The 22894-nt window shown below is 41.2% G+C and overlaps 1 protein-coding gene across 1 annotated transcript in view; it reads left to right on the top strand.

Moving 5' to 3' along the window:
* Positions 1–21685, top strand: part of NRL (neural retina leucine zipper) — a 43657-nt gene extending 21972 nt beyond the window's left edge. Inside the window, exons 2-3 of the mRNA XM_077468734.1 lie at positions 6051–6470; positions 21130–21685. Of these exons, the coding sequence (XP_077324860.1) occupies positions 6051–6470; positions 21130–21507 (798 nt within the window). The 3' untranslated portion in view covers positions 21508–21685. The remainder of the gene's footprint in view (positions 1–6050; positions 6471–21129) is intronic.
* The last annotated feature ends 1209 nt before the right edge of the window (positions 21686–22894 follow it).

Raw genomic sequence — 22894 nt, 5'->3', positions numbered from 1 at the left:
GTATGAGACTTTTTGGGAGCCTAGCTGCATACGGGGCCCCTAAAACCAATCACTGCCTTGAGGCTTTCTAAGGGCGTACATTTTTGATTTCACTCCTCACTACCTATTACAGTTTTGAAGGCCATAAAATGCCAACATAGCACAACCCCCCCAAATTACTTTTGGAAAGTAGACACCCCAAGCCAAGAGGCATGTTGAGTATTTTGCAGATCTTGCTTTTTGTTACAAAGTTTTGAAAATTGAAAAAAGAAGAACATTTTTTTTATTTCCTTTCTTCATTTTCCAAAACAAATGAGAGCTGCAAAATACTCACCATGCAAATACCTTGGGGTGTCTACTTTCCAAAATGGGGTCATTTGTGGGGGTTTTGTGTCTTGACATTTCAGGGCCTCCGTAAATGTAATAGGTAGTGAGGAAGTGAAATCACCATTTTACGCCCTTAGAAAGCCTGAAGGCGGTGATTGGTTTTCTGGGTCCTGTACACGGCTAGGCTCCCAAAAAGTCTTACACGTGTGGTATCCCTAGGGTTACCACCTGTCTGAGATTCACCCGGACAATCAGGGTTTTGAATCATGTGCCTGGGTTTCAGTCCACCTGAAACCCGGACACATTATTCAGACAGGAATGTGGCTCTGAACAGGGCTTGGCCTTAGGGTGAAGGGGTACTATGCACGCCACATTACTATTCTTTTTGGAGTGCCCAAAGGTGTTCCAGGTCTGTTACAATCCTATAGTGTATACAAAAACAGTGTTCGGGTTTGGCTTGAAGAAAAAGTGGCAACCCTAGGTATCCCCGTACTCGGGAGAAGCAGCAGAATGTATTTTGAGGTGTCATTCCACATATGCCCATGGTATGTTTGAGCAATATATCATTTAGGGACAACTTTGTGCAAAAAAAAAAAAAAGTTTGTAATTTTCACGAAATTTGCAGAAAAATATAAAATATTCCATGCACTCAACATGCCTATCAGTAAATAGCTTGGGGTGTCTACTTTCCAAAAAGGGGTCATTTGGGGGGGTGGGATTTGAACTGTCCTGGCATTTTATGCACAACAATAGAAGCTCATGTCACACATCACCCACTCTTCTAACCACTTTAAGACAAAGCCCTTTCTGACACTTTTTGTTTACATGAAAAAATATTTTTTTTTTTGCTAGAAAATTACTTTGAACCCCCAAACATTATATATATATTTTTTAAAGCAAAGGCTCTACAGATTAAAATTGCGCACAAATGTGCAGTGGCGACAAACTACATACATTTTTAAAAGCCTTTAAAATCCTTTACAGGTTACCATTGTACCGTTTTACAGAGGAGGTTTACTGCTAAAATTACTGCCTTTCGATTTGACCTTCACGGTGATACCTCACATGCATGGTGCAATTGCTGTTTACATATGACACCAGACCAATGCTTGGGCTCGCCTTTGCACATGAGCACGGGGGTACAGGGGTGTTTTTATATTTTGTATTTCATTTTTATTTTATTTTTAAACTGTTCCTTTCATTTTTATTTTTATCTTTTTTATTGTTATCTCAGGGAATATATTATCCCCTATGATAGCAATAGGTAGTGACAGGTACTCTTTCTTAAAAAAAAAAAAAGGGGGTATATTAGACCCTAGATCTCTCCTCTGCCCTCAAAGCATCTAACCACATAAGATCGGTGTGAAAAAATGCTTTTCCAATTTCCCAATGGCACTGTTTATATCTGGCGAAAGTCATGAAATGCTCGTAGCTTCTGGTTTCTTAGGCCATAGAGATGATTGGAGCCATTCTGGTCTCCGATCAGCTCTATGGTCACCTGGCAGAACTGCCGGCTGCATTTTCGGGTTCCCTGTTGGGACAGGAGAGCCAGAGAAAACCATGGAAGATGGTGGGAGAGGAGGGGGGACGTTCCCTCCCACTGCTTGTAAAAGCAGTCTAGAGACTAATTAGCTACTGGGATTGCTTTTACATGAAAGCTGACCGCAGGCTGAAAAGAATGATATCAAGATGATACCTAAACCTGCAGGCGTCATTCTGGTATAACCACTCAAAATCCGGCAACATACCAATACATTGCTGGGCATATATTGCTAACTAAAAATAAAATAGAGATTGATTATTTTTTTTTTAACTGTGGTGGTGAAATCACCTCCTACAGAGCTGGAGCCACTGATTTACGTATCGTGAGAGCAAACACTGTTGCTTTCAAGATAAATAAATCAGTGCTGCAGCTGAATGGTGTACCTGCTAAGCAAATGATGGTTAACAATAAAACAAAGTAACATTACAGTATAAGAGTAAGACATACCATACCTGCAAAGCAAATACAATAAAACATAGTAAAAATAAAACATTTTTTAACGCAATCTGTGCCTAAAAAATATATGCCAAAGCATGTGGGCAATCCGCCACTAATGTTAGGAGTAACTCAATCGTCCACCCCTGCCTCTGTGCTTCGGCATATATGCTCTTTTTTTTAACTGTGATGGTGAAATCATCTCCTACAGCACTGGAGTCACGGCTTTACGTATCGTGGGAGAAAATGCTTTTGCTGTCAGAATCAATAAACCCGTGCTGCAGCTGAATGGTGTACCTGCTAAGCAAATGATGGTTAACAAAAAAACAATGTAACATTACCGTATAACGGGAAGACATATCATACCTGCAAAGCAATTACAAAAAAACATAGTAAAAATAAAGCATTACAGTTCCAAAATACAGGAACAATAGAGAGAGAACAATAGATATAGAACAATAGAGATCGAACTATAGAGCGGACAATAGAGAGTGAACATAAGAGAAAGAACAATAGAGAGAAGAATAATAAAACCACAGCTATTTTTAGCTTTTTTTTGTGTTTTTGTATTTTTTTGCACTTTTTTATAAACTGTAAACTATAATCATTCCAAATTATGGTCTCTCAAAATGTGATGCCTAGGTGACCACACTCCCGCTGTACAGCTACAGCACTTTGCCCAGCTAAGCCAACCTGCCGCATTATAACTGCGGCGTCTGGTCTGGATCTGGTTAAACTTAGTATTATTATTCATTTGGTGTACTTTTTCAAATGTTTTAACGTATCATATACATAATAACACACCTATATAAATGGGTTATTTTTATGAACTGTCTTTAAAGCAGAAATCAAGGCTAAACTCATTGAGGGAGATTTACTAAAACTGCTGCACACAGAACCTGATGCAGCTGTGCATAGTGACCAATCAGCTTCTAACTTCAGCTTGTTCAATTAACGTGTTATTCAACCCACAATGGTAAAATAAATCTGTATATGCAGTAAAGCATGCTTGTTATACTCACGGTGGAACCTAAGGGGTTAATCCTCTGCATTGTGTAAAAAAGCTGTTTGATCCTGTCTTCTCTGATCCTCTTCGTCTTCCACTGTCCCTGATCTATCTGCTGATAGAACAGAATCTTGGGGGGACTCTGCACATGCTCAGTTTGGTGTGTATTGCTATAGAATTTTTTTTTATTGGGAGAGTGCATGTGATCAGCACAGGGCCAATCCACACAGGGCCGATCAGCACTGTCCAGACAGAGGGCCAGGGGTCCTGCAGCATCATAGGACAACAGTGGAGAATGAAAACTCCTCCTACAAGCTTTAACCAGACACTGATAGAAGTCACAAGACTGCTCTAACTGCTGATGAGAAAAGGTATTTAGCACTTTATATTTACTAAAATAATTGCATTTCCATATTATGTGTACTGTGGGAGACCAGATACAGTGGCTTTAGTAACACTTTAAGCTTTGACAATGAAATCTATCAGCTGGTTGGTTATTATGCACAACTGCACCAGTTTTAGATAATCTACCCCATATTGTCTAAAAACAAGAGGTATGTGTATTCTCACTTGAATATTGAGGGCATTGTTATAAAGCAGTGAATGTAACTTTCACCAAACACAACCAATGCTCGTGAATCAATCGCTGTCATTTAAAATGCATGCCTCTGGAAGATTCAGTCGCAGTAAGTGTTTGGTGAATGCCACATACACGGCTCTATAAATATGCCCCGTGGTGTCCTTTGTGTTGTTCTTCCAGATAGGTGCAGCAATCCAGCGTGAAACAACTCCTGCATTTTGCCTGTGCGCAGGAGTTTCCTGTATTACAGAAAGGTATGTGCTGCTCTCCTTCCTTGTGTAGCACCCTGATGTTTAGGCAGGGTTGCTAGTAAATTTACCTGCCAGGTATAGTTGCCGTGGCCAATTGATAGGAGATCAATTGATTCCACCCTCATTCTGGAATTGCTGCGCTTCTCTTTTCTGTCACTAGATGGCCAGGTATCTGGTGGCATTAGATATATAAGAGCAATGCAAGGACAGATTAGGAATAGATGGGGTATTTCAGCCAATGGACAGGGATCTTCTTGGGTCCCTTGGCCTGCTGGGAGTGCCTTGCTTATTTGGGTGAGGTCAGGTGATCGGTGTTCTGTGCCACCTGAATGGCTGTCTGGGTGGACATGTGTTGTATTGCCCCGGGCTGCTAGGCCAGAGCCTGAGGCCTATCCTGGGCACATTTGGCTGCTAGGCTGTCTAAAGGGCCTATCCAGAAGCAAGAGAGCAGCACAGGGTTGGGACTGTGGCTTGCAGTCCAACTAGAAGGTACAATTATGCCAACCGGAGAACCTGTCATGGTCGGAGGTAGAGGGGAAGCTGTCGCCACTAAAGGGACCATCCACCTTTTTACCAGGGACCACCGTGAGTAGCTGAAGCAAGTACCGGAGCAGTATTCTCACCAAACAAGGAAGGTGAAGAATTGGGAAACTTCAGCAGATGTCAAGCCAGTGACCCAGCAAGTGGAGGTGACGCTTGCAGATCAGTCTTGTGTGCCAAGCAAGGGACTGAGCAGGCCAGTGGGGTGACGCTTGAGGAGTATCTGTGAGTGCCAAGCTAGGGACCCAGTAGGGACGTGGGGGTGACGCTTGAGGAAGATACTCAGTAGAAGATTGGAAGAGTTCAGGAGAGCCAGTGGCAGTGGATCAGCAGGTCTAAGTGATAGACTGGAAGCACAGTTGAGTAAATATCTAAAAAGGAGATTGTGAAGGAAGTGAAAGAGTTCTTTGCAACCTTTTGCAAACTGTTCAAGATTGTTGCCATAGGAGACAGCATGTCTACACATGCAGATGTGGTGTCCAGCTGGTTGCCTTTCCCTGCATGGCTGTCTTCCTATAGAAGTTTCGGAGACTGCTAATTAACATTGCAGCTACTAAAGGGTGCCTTGGTCCTAACCCTCTTTCCCCCAGTTCTGTTAAAGAGAAAATAAATCTCTTTTCATTCAAGAAGTGTCTGGCGCCCATGAATCTACCTTGCATTACACCCACCATGCCTCATAACATACTCTACATAGAAGGATGTCAGCTGTCCCTGACTCTGGAGGTCACCATTAAGCCTGGAGAGGCCCGGGACTTGGCTACACTTGTGCAGGGTGACTGGTCTTATATTGGCCTCTGTACTTTTCTCCAGGCAGTCTGTAGTAGGAAGACCTTCTGGGCCCCTCTCTAGGACCTTCAGAGCCTTGGCACAGTGATGATATCACCACTACTTTTTCAACATAATATCTGGATCTTTAAAGGTGTCTTGGCACACAATGCATATAAGAATATTGACAATTTTGTTGGCTGGATTTCAGCTTTAATACTTACATTTTTCTAAATCTTTAATTAATTATCTGCATTTATTTATTTTCATTTGTTTTAAATATTTTAAACAACAGCACTGTAAGTTAAAAAAAATTGAATAACATAATACTTTCTAATTTACATGAAGGTAAGGATTCGTTTACACAGGCAGCCAGGGGGGTGGTAAAAATTGACAGTTGAGCCATGCTTTTAACTCCCCCTCACCACCCAGCTGCAAAATGAACATGGCTGGCATCTATGTCAGCACACATCACTGTAGTTCTGTGTAAAAATATACAAATACAATAAATGATGCAAGCAGTATTTTGATTTGCACGTGCTTGCATATAACATCTGTGCATTTTATGTAAATATATTCCAAACACCCTCTTCTTAATTTTTTATTGTTTTTTTTTTTCTACAGATGGCTCTGTCAGATCTTCCAAGCACCCCTTTGGCCCTTGAATACCTTAATGACTTTGACTTAATGAAGTTTGAAGTAAAGAGGGAGCCACCTGAGCCAAGGGCAACACGCCTAGCTCCTCCTCCATCTCTCGGCTCTACTCCATGCAGCTCAGTACCACCTTCACCCACCTTCAGTGACCCCCCAGAATCAGCAGGACCACCACGTCCAAGTCTAGAAGAGCTTTATTGGATGGCAGCTTTACAGCAACAGATGGGTGGGGAGGGACTACCGCTAACCCCAGAAGATGCTGTGGAGGTGCTGATGGGTGGAGCTGCACCTACTCTACAAGGGATGGAGGGAGGATACAGGACTGGGGGGCAGCATCCTCACAATGGTTATTTGCTAAGTCCAGAAGATATGAATGCACAGCAGCATCAGGTGAGGAATCACAAAAGTGGTACTAAGAGCTAAGAAGTCACATTTCTACATTTCTAAGGAATATCTATATCTCTGTGATAGCGTTGAACAAATGACTGCTTAGGCCAACACTTATTTGAACATTTTACACCTTGTTAGCCTACTGTATACTGCTACTGTCAATATTAAAGTAGAAGATCACTCTAGAATTACTTTAATGCCGCGTACACACGATTGGACATTGATCGGACATTCCGACAACAAAATCCATGGGATTTTTTCTGACGGATGTTGGCTCAAACTTGTCCTGTATACACATGGCCACACAATGTTGTCGGAATTGTGTACACACGATCAGAATTTCTGACAACGGGTTTTGATGTCAGAAAATTTGAGATCCTGATCACACGTCAGAATTTCCGACAAAAAGCTCCTATCAGACATTTTCCGTCGGAATATCCGACTGCATGTATGCGGCATTAGAACAATAAACAGACATATAACATGTACCTTAATAAATGCATAGAACAATATTCAACTTCTGTCTGCAGTCTGTAAATTGCTGGCCATTTGTCAGTGACACCATGCAACCTATGGTGTGCCCCCCCCCCCCCCCATGATATCTACTTCTTGTGATTGCAAAACCTGACTGTAAAATTCCTCCTGTGTGCCACTGAAGTTGTAAAGTTGTATAAAGTTTGAAAGGGGGGGGGGGGGGTGGCTGAGTGACACCATAGGTTGCATGGTGTCACTGATAAATAGCTGGCACTTTCCAGTGCTGGTTGCTGGACCAGTGCAGACAGAAGTGGTGCTATACTTTTATTAAGTCAGTATGTTATATGGCTGCTTAATGTTCATTGAGAGATTCTAGAGTGAGGTTCCACTTTAACCAATTAACGCCCACCCACTGTATATATACCTCAGCACTTTAAAGATGGATATCTCGCTGACGGCAGCAGCTGCTGCCACAACCAAGGTATCCATCTTTTCAGTGGGTGGTTCTGTTTATGATAATGGTGGTCTCTGTGGCAGTTTCACCGCGAGATTACCGTTATCGGCAGCGGGAGAGGGCCCCCCCTCCCACCGCTCTTCCGCGCCCTCCGCAGCTTACCGGAGCCGTCGTAGTGGCGGAGGCAATCGGGTCCCTCTCCTTCCTTGGTATGGATACGAGTGAGGGGAAGATGGCCCCCACCTGTCTCCATACCATAGCAGGGCGGAAGCGACGTAAAAACCTCACTTCCGCCCATAGCTCTTAAAGGGACATTTTTTTGTTACCATTTTTTCAAATGACAAATTTATTTATTTATTTATTTTTATTGCATTTACATTTAAATATGAGATCTGAGGACTTTTTGACCCCAAATCTCATATTTAAGAGGTCCTGTCATGCTTTTTTTCTACTACAAGGGATGTTTACATTCCCTGTAATAGGAATAAAAGTGACCTAAATAAAAAAAATAAAAAAACAGTTTTAAAATCAATAAGATAAAGTAAAAAAAAAATAAGAAAATAAATATTTTTAAAGCTTCCTGTCCCAAAGAGCTCACGCGTAGAAGCGAACACATATGAAAACGGTGTTCAAACCACACATGTGATTTATCACAGCGATCGTTGTGCAAGAGCAATAATTCTAGACCTAGACCTCCTCTGTAACTCAAAACACCCAACCTGTAGAATTTTTGAAACGTCGCCTATGGAGATTTTTAAGGGTAAAAGTTTGAAGCCATTCCACCAGTGGGCGCAATTTTGAAGCGTGACATGTTGGGTAACAATTTACTTGGCGTAACATTATCTTTCACAATATAAAAAAAAATTGGGCTAACTTTACTGTTGTCTTTTTTTTTTTATTAAAAAAAGTGAATTTTTTCCATAAAGTGTACTTGTAAGAACGCTGTGCAAATAAGGTGTGACAAAAAGTATTGCAATGACTGCCATTTTATTCTCTAAAGTGTTAGAAAAAAAAATTATAATCTTTGGGGTTTCTAAGTAATTTTCTAGCAAAAAAAACTTGTTTTTAATTTGTAAACACCGAGGCTGAAAAATAGGCTCAGTCCTTGGGACTCAAGTGTTGTTTGTGTTGCCTTTGATGTGTAATGCCGCGTACACACGATCGGAATTCTCGTTGGAAAAAGCTCTGATGGTTTTCCCAGAATTCGGCTCAAGCTGTCTTGTCTACACATGGTCACACCAAATTCCAAACGTTTATAACGCGGTGACGTACAACACGTACGACGAGACTAGAAAAGGGAAGTTCAATAGCCAGTAGCCAATAGCTTCTGTCTCGTAGTTGAATCTGAGCATGCATGATTTTTGGCGTGTCGGAATTGCATACACACAATCGAAATTTCTGATAGAAAGTTTTTCCATCGGGAAAACTGAGAACATACTATCAATTTTTGGCTGGCGGAAATTCGGACACCTAAATTCCGATGGAGCATACACACGGCCGCATTTTCCAATGAAAAGCTCTCATTTGTCTTTTTCTGGCCAGAATTCCGATCGTGTGTACGCGGCATAAGACATTGCTGCTGGTTATCACTCAGGTATGGTTATGCACCAAGTAAGGACGTATGCATGTGACACTGCTTGTTGCCAGTGTGTGAGACAGGATTTGTGAGTACAGTTATATCCATAAAGCCGGACATGTCACTGATCACTTAATCTGGTAATAATAAGGCTGAGACAGAATAGAGATAGGCAGATGACGATAAACAGAAGTGAAATAGCATCTGATACAAATAACATTAGGCTGGAGAAAAGTTCATTCTAATGTCACAGAAAATGTGTCTATGGACAAGAAATTTGCATCTATTACCGTGTACACACGATCTGAATTTTGGTCGGAAAAAGCTCTGATGGTTTTCCTGATGGAATTCCGACAGGATTTCGCTCAACTGTCTTGCATACACATGGTCACATTCATATTTGCTTGTGCCCTCAACCAAACTGTCAAGCCATCAAATGGCTGATGTCATAACTGATCACATGTGCAGCACCATGGCAGTTTTATATCAAACAGAGGCTTAGATGGTAGCTTCTTTGGCTCAAAAGAATAGGAGGGTTTCATTTCTCTTTAACCACTTGCCTAACAGTCGCTGCAGTTTTACTGCCGCAGAATGGCACGGCTGGGTGAAACGATGTTATGTTGCGTCACTTCTCCCTGTGGCCATTAGGGGCATATGCCTGCTGCTCGCCCTCGGAGCCAATGCGAGTGCCAACCGCTCGTGACACAGCGAGAACTGGGATCTGTGTGTGTAGACACACAGATCCCGGTTCACTGAGGGGAGAAGAGACTGATTGTGTGTTCATACAAAGTATGAACACCGATCTCTCTCTTCCTCCAGCAAGCCCCACCTCTCCTACAGTTAGAACATAGAGAGGGAACACAGTTAACCCCTTGATCACTCCCCTTAGTGTTAACCCCTTCCCTGCCAGTGACATTTTTACAGTAATCAGTGCATTTTTATAGCAATGTCCTTGTCAACGGTCCCAAAAATGTGTCAAAAGTGATAAAATTGGTCTGCCGCAATATCGCAGTCCCGATAAAAATCACAGATACTAGTAGAAAAAGAAATAATAATAAAAATGCCATAAATCTATCCCCCATTTTGTAGATGCTATAACTTTTGTGCAAACCAATCAATATATGCTTATTGCGATTTTTTGAACAAAAATATGTAGAAGAATACTGAGGAAAAAATGTATTTTTTTTTTTAAATGTGGGAAATTTATTATAGAAAAAAGTAAAAGATATTGGGGTTATTTACTTAAGGCAAATCCACTTTTCAGTGCAAGTGCACTTGGAAGTAAAGTCGCTGTAGGGGTACATCCAATGGAAATAAAAAATTTTTTTTTTGCTTGCACATGATTGGATGACAAAATCAGCAGAGCATCCCCTCATTTCATAACCCCCACTGTGTTTTTTTCAAAATTGTCGCTGTTCTTTTGTTTATAGTGCAAAAAATAAAAACTGCAGAGGTGATCAAATACCACCAAAAGAAAGCTCTATGGGAAAAAAAGGTTGCAAATTTATTTTGGGTACAGCGTCGCACGACCGCGCAATTGTCAGTTAAAGCGACACAGTGCCAAATTGTAAAAAGTGCTCTGGCCAGGAAGGGGGTAAAATCTTCTGGAGCTGAAGCAGTTAAAGAGCTTCTTATCCTGTTAATAAATGCCACACATCTAGGGTTGCCACTTTTCTCCAACCCAAACCCGAATACTTTAGTGACACACAGTACATTTTTTTGTAGTATACACTATAGAATAGAATATGGTATACATATAGAATAGTAAAAGATGTGGGACACCTTTGGGTGCCCCAAAGAGAGTAGTAATGCGCCCACCGCTCCTCCCACATTATTCAAAATCTGGACTGTCCAGGTGAATCTCTAAGCCCTCACACGGTCGGACATTCAGACGGAAAATGTCCGATCGGACCGTGTTGTCGGATAATCCAACTGTGTGTGGGCTTCATCTGACTTTTTCCGTCCGAATGTCCGACCAACAAAGTTTGACAGCTGGATATAAAAATTTTCCGACAACATGATCCGATTGGACTTTGTCCGATTGTGTGTAGAGAATTCCGATCGGGCAAAGTGCCACGCATGCTCAGATCAAATTCCTAGACCAAAGCTATTGGCTACTAACCTGAACGTAGTCCCCTCGTTACTAAATAACGTCATCACGTTCCGAACGATCGGATTTTCCGACAACTTTGTCCGACTGTGTGTATGCAACACCAGTTTCGGACAAAATCCGTCGGACAAAATCCGACGGATTTTGTTGTTGGAATGTCCGACCGTGTGTACAAGGGCTTACAGGTGACAACCCTATGCACATCCCAATCTGCCACAACCATGAGATTTTTTTTTGAGAACTGAAAACACATGACAATCCTTACTCATGAACAGCAATTGTCCAACATACTTTAAACCTTTGTGAATCAAACTCTTTGGATGTTCTTAGGGCCAGGGACCCTGGGCAAAAATTTTCTTGCCCCCCCCCCATGCAATTCCACCCTCCGCCTGCTCTGAGACATACAATAAATAGCAGCTAGACTTAAAATCAGTTTACTGTATCAGATCAGGCAGCAATTGAGATTGGTTGCCAGCTGTTACAGCATATCATTACTGCTTACTGACTGGTTGCTAGAGGTTACAGCACACATTACGGCTCACTGATTAGTTACTAGAGGTTACAGCAAATGATTTATGCTTTTTAATAGGTTGATAGAGATTACTGTACAGTAAGAGGTTGTAGCACATCTTCTCCTCACTGCAGGGGGCATGATCTGCCGCTAATTACATATGAATGCTGGTTATTTACATGTAAACACAGGGTCTGCATGTAAGTCATCTGTACACAACAACAGGGCAGAGAAGGGCAGCATTAGTACCAGCACAACACACTGAGATATCGGGACACAGCACGGGACAAAAACTTCAAGGGAATTTAAACAGGGATAGTTGGCAAGTATGAGGCAGCTGCTTTGGGCCCCACAACAATGACAGGGCCCAGTGCAGCTGCCCCTTTTGCCCTGCCTTAAAGACGGCCCTGCTTAGGGCCTTATATACTAAGCTTGTTCCCAGTCCTTGTTTTATTTTTGCCTTATCTGGCTATGTTTGTATAATTGTGGTACAATAGTAACGATCAGCAGACAGGCAAACTCTTTAGACAAAAAGGTGAGATTAGGCAGACAGCAGTACAGGAAAAAGAGCCTTTAAGCTGAACCAGCACATCTGTACTTTGTAGGATAGGCTGTCTCTTATGGTAACTGAACTTTATTTATCACAACATCATACGCAGTTTCCTTTGGATGAGTTCTCTATTGAACCTCTCCCAGCTACCTCATGGGTCCCCGGTCCATGAATACTAACCTCTGTTACTTCTATAGAACTCTATCCCGCTCAACATTGTTTCCAGGTATTGAACAGGCTCTCCTCTGTGGAATCTTGAACACCTGGATAGGCTTTAAGCAGACCTCCTAGATAGGCCTCCTAGATAGGCCTCAGGCTTCAGGGCTAGCAGCCAGGAGCTGTTTCTCACACACCCACCCAGATAGTCACCTGGGTGGAGAATACTAAGATCACCTGCCTGTCTCCAAATAAATACCCTTTCCTAGCATGCATAGTGGTCAGTCTAATTGGCTGAGAAAAAGTATGTTTATCCATAACCTGAATTCAGTGTAGCTCATCAAAGGTAACAGTGCCACCTACTGAAAAAATGGAGAAGCCACAGCTGAAACAGGATTAGGATTTGATCCAAAAACCCTACAAATTAGCCAGGTTAGCTACCACCCAGCATAGCTAAATTTACATGTAACCCTGTTTTAGGATGAGGGTGCTACAAATATATTACTTTCTTTCCTTTAACTCATTTGATCCCAGAATCATCTCATTTTCACAAGCACATTTTAAGCCCTGATGAAGGAAGCCCTTTAGAATCTCCAAAAAGCACTGGTTTGTTTTTCAATATTTATATGATGAAATAAACACACTTCAATTCTCAACTATTGGTATGACATCCCTTTTCTCATATATGCCTTTGATTTTACCCAAAGTGCCCCCTAGAGCTTATGTAATGTTTGAGAGTTGCCTCACCAGAGCTACTGCATTTCACACCATTTCCTTTACTCAACACTGCAAACTCCATCTAATTTTGGATCCAGCACTTCCCATCTACACCTTTTAAGTATAGAAATCCAGGGACTAACTCAGTCAACCATGCTTCACCTGTTACATTTTAGTTATAACGTTCGGTCACTTCTCACTTGATGTAATTTTTTTGCGGTGTTACAAGGGAACGCTGGCACCAATATGAAATACAGATAAAGCAACCCTACTGCACCAGTGCACACAAATGAAGCATACACATAGTGTGTGTCTGTGTGATTGCACCACACATGTGAAGTATCACTGCGAGCATCAGGCTGACAGCCAAAATTAAAGGGATATCATTCATGGTTACTTCTAAATTGATAACCTTTAATGTCTTTTACAGCGTTGCCAATGGACATTTTTGGGTACCGTATATTTTCGCTATTTCAGGATAAACAGATGCTCAAATATTATGCAACATAAAAAATGCACCCTCCTCCCCTTCCTAAACACTTTGGGTGTTAACTTTTCTACCCCAAACTTTTTGGTAAATATTTCCCAGTATACTCTATCCGCAAGGTATGGCTGCCTAGAAGCTTGGGATAGGTGTCCTTCATTATGTAGAAACAATACTTAACCCCTGCCCATAGTCTGTACTATCTTTTCGGTATGTACATGTTCGTCATATTCCCTTACATGTTTACCACCACAACCAGGTATAATTTTAAATAGGTGTTTCTACTTTAAAATTTTGGTTACTACAATTGACGTGGTGGAAATAGATACATCAAGCTGTTTCTGGCTGCGATCTATTTGATTGTATACATACAGCCCTTTATTACTGTTGTTTGTAACTAAAAATGTGATGTCACATCATACTATTCTATTCTGTTGCATACCCTTAAATAAAGAATAAAAAAAAAAAAACTGCAAATGCCAATTTTTTATTTCACAGGGCCTCATAAAATAAATAATTTTGGGGTTTTCTGTAATTTTCTAGCAAAAAATGCAGATTTTAACATGTGTGCAAAAAATTAAGAGCAACAATTCTGAAAGCAAAGTGGTTAAAATATATTTAATGCCAAAGCATCTGTATATTCTAAAGAAGGAAGTGAGACAATTCAAAATGTTGGATTTTACCTCACTTTTATTTATGGAGAAATAGAGAAATTGAATCTCCCTGGCTGGGACACAAGCAGCATTTAAAATCCGGAAGGGGTGCTAACCAACTACTCTGTTCAAAGTATTAAAAAAAATGATTTTAGGTACACTTAAAGCTGCTCTTAGATGATCCCAACACCCCACACCCCACATTAATAATTAAGGTGGATGGGAGATTGGATGAGATCACCACACTACTCATTGCTAGACCCTACTAGATCCTATCCATTGATAGATTTACATTTAGCAACACATTTTGAAATGGTGATTAGCTTTCTATGACATGCAAAATCTCTGCAATGGATTAGGAGCAGATCAGTTCACACATTCTCTTTACTGTTTACATATTGTAAATAGCTACAGCTCTGGGGATTATTTGAACATATATATTTGTACTAATTCAATAATCAATTTGGGATTTTTGCACAATATTAAATCCATGCAATTGAAAAAGAGATAAGGTTACCAATGCATGGCCAATGTTTGTATGGCAGGTAACAAATGTGGGCATTGCTTATGACACTTGTGTGTATAGGTTAACCTCAATGCCAACAGTCAACATTTCTAAACTTCAGAGTTTCACTTTATCAAAGGCAAAGATTTACCAGTATGTTGGGGAAACCTCCTCAAATCATCAGCTGTACTTTTGTCAGTAAAATACTTCAACTTGCACAAATTTGGGAGAAAATGTTATATGAACACTTATGACCAGCAGCATTATATTATTTCCTAAAATACATTTTGTTTAAATAAGCAATTTAAGGCAACAGATTAAATGAATCAGTTAACTATAAAGCACTTCAACTTTGCTAATGTCGGAAAGTGCACAATTTGTCTTCGAATGAGTTCTGTGTAGCAAGAGTTCAAACAGCTACTCACGTGTTCACTGTAAAAGGTTTGTCTTGAGAATCCTATTTCCACAAAAGCATTACTACATCAGGCTTGCTGTATGTGATAAACAGCCATGAGCCTATAATGTTCTGGGTTTCCACAACAGTATGCATTGCTAGCTGGTAGAGTAGGAGTGATGGTGATATACAACATTTTAAAACTGGGCTGGAAGCTCTCTCAAACCAAAGTGCATTCATAGCGCCTTGGAAGGTTATTTTTTTTTTTATCTTTTATAGAAATCAACTTAATTTGTAATTTATATGGGGTGGTACTCCTGTTTTTCACCTTCATTTCAAAAGTGGTTGGCATGGATTAAAGAACTACAGCAATGTCTGGGTGAAAAGCTCTTTTGTATGCATACCAAGGTTGTATTTCAACTGTTAACCTTTTAAGTTAGACATAATCAGGATGATCTTTCATAGAACATGACTACCGGTAATTATTTTTTTTAATGTATTTATTTATCACATATGCATATGAACATCATTGTTGTTTCTGCTTCTGGTAATCCAGTTTATAGTAAAAAAGTAAAGAAGTCTTCAAAAGTAGAGCAGATGTACAAAGGCTTCCAAATCTGTTGGTGAAGAAAACTGGGATCTCAACATGTTTGCCATCTAAGCTTGGTGCACCTACAGTATTTCTCAGAGAGTTTGAAGGATCTACTGTGTTACCAGTTCACTAATTGACAGGACTAATGCAGAAGAGCCATACAATGAGCAGAAGTGAATTCTGCAGGGAGATGTTCAGGGCAGGTACACAAACAGAATTCCTTTACAGTCCAAAATACAGGTGTGATCTTGTGTAATGCACACAGATGGCAATCCAACAGAAACTGTCGATTAGCGGAAAGCTGAATTTCCAGCAGTCTGTTTTAGCACTTCTGATTGGGCCAGGTGTGCACTACAGCATGACCTGAACCGCATTGTTCAGTAACAATCAGCAGGTGACAAAGGCTCAAGGCTAACTGCTAAAACCTATATATTGTTACCTATAGTTCTGTTTGTCAAAAGACATTATAGGTGTAATTCACAAAGCTAAAATGCCAGAATAAGAGTACATTTTTTCAGTTTAGTCTAAGGAGATTTAAAAATTGCAGTCATATGGCTGTAAATAATGATCTTAATCCTTGTGTAAAGCTTTATCAATTGAGCTGTGTGTGTATTTTATACTTGCATGTTTTTAGGCCAACTGAGCAATAAATTATTTATTGTAATGCTGTAATTTGGTAAAGTAAATTTATTGTCCTTGTTTATTGTCCTGCACAGACTTGCTATAAGAGAAATACTGTGAAATAAATGGCTCAGTACAGATATTACAACAAATTTCCACTGCAGCCATGAGTTCTCCAGTCCTCCCCCCTGAGTACACATTGACACTGGCACTTTTATGTATTCAGACTAATATTTATGAAGACGTGAGAATAGTTAGGTTACAGTTATCTGTTGGGGCTTGATCATACCAGGCGCATTGCGCTGTGATGATCTGCACAGATCAATGTAGGCTCAATGCAAGGCCACATAAAAAAAAAAAAGTTTTCTATATGCCCTCCTCTGGCCATACATTTGCAGTAGTGTGCATTGTGAAAAAATGCATTATGTTTACATTTTAAGGTAACACATCAACTTATCTCAACATACCCAGGGCTACTGTTAGAAATTACAGGGGCCCCCCCCGCACAGGAAATATCAAATCGCTAAAATGCCATGGTCGCAATGGTATGCTTTTCAACCATGGCTGAAATTATAGCCTTGCTACTGCTGTCCCTGACACTTGTTTTTTTTATTCTTTGAAATTGTGAATGCCAGTTTTACATTGCGAGCCAAGTGTTTGAACACAAAGGGAAGTCTGATAGGTGGTGCTGCCTGTCAAACTCTGCAGCCTGTATTAAAAATGTCACAGCTGTGAATTAAAGCATTGCAGCCATAGCATGTATACAGACCTGTCAGACTATATTAGGATTTCGGTGGGCAGCCAGCGATTGCAGTACATCTATGGTTCAGCTGCCCATGTGAAAGAGCCTTTAGGCTGCATTCACATTTGATGTTACCTGAATGTGTGACAAAGTGCACAGGTAACACACGTTTTTCAGTGCACTTCAGTAATGCACTGCAAATGCACATACCACTTGTAATGCCATTCATTTTTAATGGCACCCCAAATGCAATTAACAGACCCGCGTTTTGTCATGTGGCAGACTTGCAAAGCTGCATGTCCTAAAAGGTTCTAGAGCTTCTATTCAAGTAAATGGGCTCCCCTATGTGCGAAAAACAAGCAAAAAAACAAAACAAAAAACACGAGCAGGAACATGTGTTCCTGCTACACAAAGTGTGAATGGGGCCCTGGGGCTGGCATATAGAAATGGCTGGGCTGAGATGTTTCTCAGCTAGAGGGAGAGGTGTATTTTGGCAGCTAGTGTCTATCTACCTGTAGTTCTAGCCTTCTCCAAAATCCCCCTCACCTCACCTCCTCCAGCAGAAGCACTGCTCCATCCAAACCCTGCAGCCAGCACTGGAGTTCACAGTGAACACAGAGCACTGTCTGGATGGAGGGAAGCAAGGGTAAGGACTCAAGGAGGAGGCAGGGGGAAATGGAGGGGGAGTTTCAGGACCCAGCAGAGGAACAGGCTGCTGTGGGGGCACTGGTATGGGTGCACTTTTGAGCTGGGCTGTTTGAATCCACAGATCCCTCCTCACAGTATTTGACTGATAACAGCAGGAACCTACTTAAATCTCCTTTAAAAAAAAAGTTTGTCCAGCCCTGTGACTCTCATTTTTACTGGACAGCTTGGTTTGCATGTGGATGAAAAAAAATATATATATATACGGGTGTGAAATAAATAGTAATTCATATACTAAAGTCTATCATTACTTGAGGAAGCTGAATTCATTTACCAGAGCACAATATTTTTGTGATAGTGGTCCTAAATCATGTACACAGTAGCTTGGAAACCAAAAACAACAAATCACACTGGTAACTTCTCATCTCTGTCACTGATGATAAAACTGTGACAATTCCACAAAGAAACCAAACCGCTGAGTATGAATCATCATGTTATTCTGCCAGACCTCTAGCTTGCTAAATAGTGCAATATCACAGCAATACTAAAAATATTTATAGAATACATACTTTATAGTCACACATGAATTTAAAGCTATAAAGTATAAGTGGTTGTTTCATAAAATCCGAGGGACACAAAAAATGACATTTTGTTCTGTGAATCTATAAAAAAATACCTTAGCATGTATGTGGCAAACATCAGCTTAAAATAGGCCAGCCAGCCTGTGCTATGGTTTACATAACAAAGCGGTTACGTATCTTTCAGTTCAGAAATGAAAAGGTGATCATTACAGGCAAGGTAGTACAGAACATGGGAGGAATTGCTGTAGCTTCCCTGTCTCCCATGACCTTTTTATGCAGATCCTGCGGTGGGTTGTAGAAGGTCTTAAGCCCCATACACATTATCAGTTTTTCTGCTGAGTTTTTCCTTCAGATTTACCAAAACCATATAATATGAGGACAAACCTTAGGAGTTTCAATGTGTATGCAATCAGGCAGGCCCTTGCGCTACATGGTTTTGGTAAACCTGAAGGAAAAACTCAGCAGAAAAACTGATAGTGTGTATGCGGCATTAGAGGCCTGGACAGAATCCTCTGATGTGAGTAATTGGGAGTTTAGGAATGAGCAGTGGCGGCCTATCCGTTAGGGGCACAGGGGCGCCGCCCCCCCTAATCCATGTGTCTGGCCCCTAATGTACATGCAGCTTTTTTTTTAAGCACATGATTAGAACCAGAGGCTCCAATTGGCTTAAAAAAAGGGTGGGCTTGGGGCACAGAGCACTGCACCCTGAGCCCACCCAGTTGTGTGACAATAGCGAATTAGTATTCCCTATTTTCTTCCTGGTTCTCCTCCCAGCCAATCAGGAAGTGGATCATAGTACCCGATTCACTGAGAGGAGAAGCGACCACATTTGGGGGAGATGCAGGAGGAAGCAGGCGGCACTGAGCAGGGATCCTGGGAGCCTTATATCCCATTCTTTTCCTGGAGCCATCCTTTCCCTGAGCCTCAGGTCCGGCAGGAGGGATCTCTGTGCATGGACCAGGCAGGGACCCCCCCCACTAAAGAGTGAAAGAGTGAGCAGAGGAGGACATCCAGAGGGCTTCAGCCTACAGTGCCATGGGCAGGAACCTTGGGGGGGGGGGGGTTGAGAAGCTCCACTGCCGGTCTTATGAGAGATGGGATACCCGAAGAATTAACTGTGTATGGAGCCGGTATCAGCCCTGGGCTTCAGACTCAGAGCAGCCACATCCAGGGGGTGAATAGTACTGGGAATGTGGGGGGGGGGGGGGGGGTTTGGTTTGTTTTCCTGGTGGAGGGGCTGGCAGGTGGTTTGTCCAGAAAATGGAGCACCAACCACCCCTGGGAATGAGTATGACATCTGGCAGCATGCCTGTTTGGGCACAGCTATAGAAGGGACATTGGGGAGGGAATGGTATTCTAAAGGAAGCATCTTAATCCCCCCTGACCCTCAGCTGTGCTTCTAGGAACCAGAAGCTGCCAGGAAGTAAAGGGGGAAGAGACTACTATAGGTATGGCAGACGTGTCAGATGGCAGGAGCCTTCGCTGGGATCAGAGCTTTTCATTTTTTTGTTTTTGGGTCGGCGGTGGTGGGCATCGTGATTGACGTTGGATCTACACCAAGGGACATTTTTTTTTTTTTAATAAAGCACTTGTGAAAAGCTGCCTCTTTTTTTGTTTAATTCACATGGGAGTGCGGGATCTGGATGCATTTTATTCTTCATTTTTCATTGGAGCCCCACTGACAGCTGATGACTCATTGGTTGTTAAGGACACGGCTCCTTCACAACCAGTACACATTCTCTAAATACCGCTTGTCTTGATCACTACTTAATTACCGCATGCATTTAATTATTTCTTTACTCCTGTAAATTGAGTTTAACGCCTGTTCATGTGGTATTTACCAAGCGTTTTCAGCATTTTGCGGAAAAGTATAGTGAATTGACAGTTTCAGGATCGCTTGTGGTATGTAGGGAAAATGTGTCTGGACAACTACATACCGCATGCGATCTGGTTCTTTGAATGGAGCTCATAAGTATTTTTTTCAGTCTGAATAGCTAATTTACATATCTATTGTGTATGTTCAATAAACATGAAAGTGTTTCTAAACCCACAACAGTAAAATAGGTCCATATATGCAGTAAAGCATGCTTGTTATACTGTGGAACCTTAGGGGTTATTCCTCTGCACTGTGTAAAAAAGCTGTTTGATCCTATATGCACAGATCCTCCCCTTCATACATTGCTCCCAAAACATGTCCGGATAAGAAATAGTAAATAGAGTCAGACTGCACATGCTCAGTTTGGTGTGTATTGTTATAGAGCTTTTTTCTTCTTTGGAGAGTGCATGTGATCAGCACAGGGCCAATCAGCACTGTCCAGAAAGAGGGTCAGGGGACTTGCATTCTGATAGGACAGCCAGTGCAAACTCCACCTACAAGATTTAACCAGACACTGATAGAAGTCACAAGACTGCTATATACTGCTGATGAGAAAAGGTATTTAGCAGGTTGTATTTACTAAAATTATTGCATTTCCATGTTCTGTGTACTGTGGGAGACCAGATATAGTGAATGCAGTGTCCTGGGTTTAGTAACACTTTAAAGCTGGCCTACACTTTAGATCAATGATTTGACTTGGATAGGGTCAGACATTCCTGTCTATCATAGGTTTGTACACATTTGTGTGTGGCCACATCTGGTAGATCGGATGGATCCAGACAACTGGCAATAAACACGGTTTACAAACACAAGCTAATCATAATACATATGGATTTTCTGGCCTAACCATTCGATATAAAAGTAAATACTGAACAGGCAGGTCAGCAATTTGTGCCACTTTAGACCTATCCCATGTATTGCACCATTAGATAATTTCACAGTTTATGGTAACCCAAAAAACTTCAAAGAATTATGCTGTTTTCTAGGAGCTTAACATTTCTCTTGTCTTACATTACAGCTGTCTCCTTTATCTGAACGTTTCTCTGATGAACAACTGGTTGGAATGTCAGTCCGGGAATTAAATCGCCAGCTCCGTGGCTTCAGTAAAGAAGAGGCTTTGCGGCTAAAACAGCGTAGACGCACTTTGAAAAACCGAGGGTATGCCCAGTCCTGTCGGTACAAGCGGGTACAGCAGCGCCATGTCCTGGAGACCGAGAAGTGTCAACTGTCTCGCCAGCTGCAGCAACTTCAACAAGAAGTGGTTCGGGTGACCCGAGAGAGGGATGGCTGGAGAGCTAGATATGAGAAACTGCTGAATGCTACAGGAGGGGGCACTGGGGCGGATGTGCTGGGTACAGGGGGAGACACGGGGTCTGGAGCTGAGCTCTTCCTGTGATTCTCCAATGAAAAGACTGAAACCCAACTCTCATTCCGGAGACTGACCTACCCCTGAAAATATGATTCTTATGATCAAAAGCCCCTATTGTGCACCATGGAGGCCCTAAAAAGATTTACTGCCCCTCCATTATATTTCATAACAGAATAAATACATCATTGTTTTGACTTCAACTTGATATACATGTACCTTTCAATAGTTTATTATCCCCCTAATATTCATCTAACCAATATGCCATGCTCTGTGTGTTCTCTGTACCGGAGCAAAGATTTATGAAGATCTTGACCTTCACTAACCATTTTATTCAATCTTTACAGAACATTCCTCTTCAAAACTCTCTCTCTCTCTATATATATATATACAGTATATATATATATATATATATCCAAGGCTGTATATGGTATTTATTGCCTTCCTTGATCCTTACTGCATGTAAAAGCTCTTGAAGCATCTGTTGTACCCCAAAGAAAAAAATCGAATTTTGCTTGTTGGCATGTTGGAAAATGGGAAAAGCTGAGAGATGTTAAAAAAAATGGCCTTGCTGATGATCAATGGGAAGCATTCCTTAGACACAGCTTCTTTATATGAACACATCTACAGTTCAGCTCTCTATAGGGCAACAAGCAAAACAGGAACATATCCTATTGGCAGCTTGGCACAGTGGATTCTTCAAAAGTTTGTATAGACATAAGAGGCAAAGAATGTAATATTTACCTACTATTTACCATGTTGATTTTACTACCATGCAACCCAGATTTCCAAATCATATCTTTAATTACTGGCGTATCTAAGCTACAAGAGATTCTGTGGTTAACTAGCTTCAGTTAAAGTGATATTAAACCCAAAAACTAAAATGTATTTTATTGCAGCATACCAATTCTAAGGTGTGGTCTTTGTATTCGTTTTCTTTTTTTTCCTCTTTATTTTTTGCCTAGTGATCCAGACAGTAAGTATTCCTTTAACAGATCAAGCTGTCCAACAAAAGTAGCAGTTAGAGGATTATGCCCAAACATATACCGCTGGCAGGGGGGCTTACAATGATCAACTTTTATGCACATTACCCTAAAAGAAAAAAAACACTATTGTCGTAACTCCTTATAAAGTGTTAGCTGGACTTCAGCGTTAATTTGCTAGTCAAGTCCATCCAAATCTTCTAGGGGATCTAACACTATCCTACTAGACAGACTGACAGGAAGTGTGTTACTGGCCAGATCCCCTGGTAAAAATAAAGGGAAAAAAGCCCCAAAAAAATAATATGAATGCAGCCACCACGTTTAAAGTGGTTGTAAACGTTCAATTGTTTTTTGATTTTTTTTTTTAATAACAAATATGCCTATACTTACCTGCTCTATGCAATAGTTTTGCACATAGTAGCCCCGATCCTCTT

Source organism: Lithobates pipiens, unplaced genomic scaffold, assembly GCF_037356315.1.
Source record: "Lithobates pipiens isolate NorthernLeopardFrog02 unplaced genomic scaffold, aLitPip1_a1.2 Scaffold_11, whole genome shotgun sequence".
Taxonomy (NCBI): Eukaryota; Metazoa; Chordata; class Amphibia; order Anura; family Ranidae; genus Lithobates; species Lithobates pipiens.
Note: the sequence above shows the minus strand (reverse complement) of the source record. Positions and strands in the feature narration are given on the sequence as shown.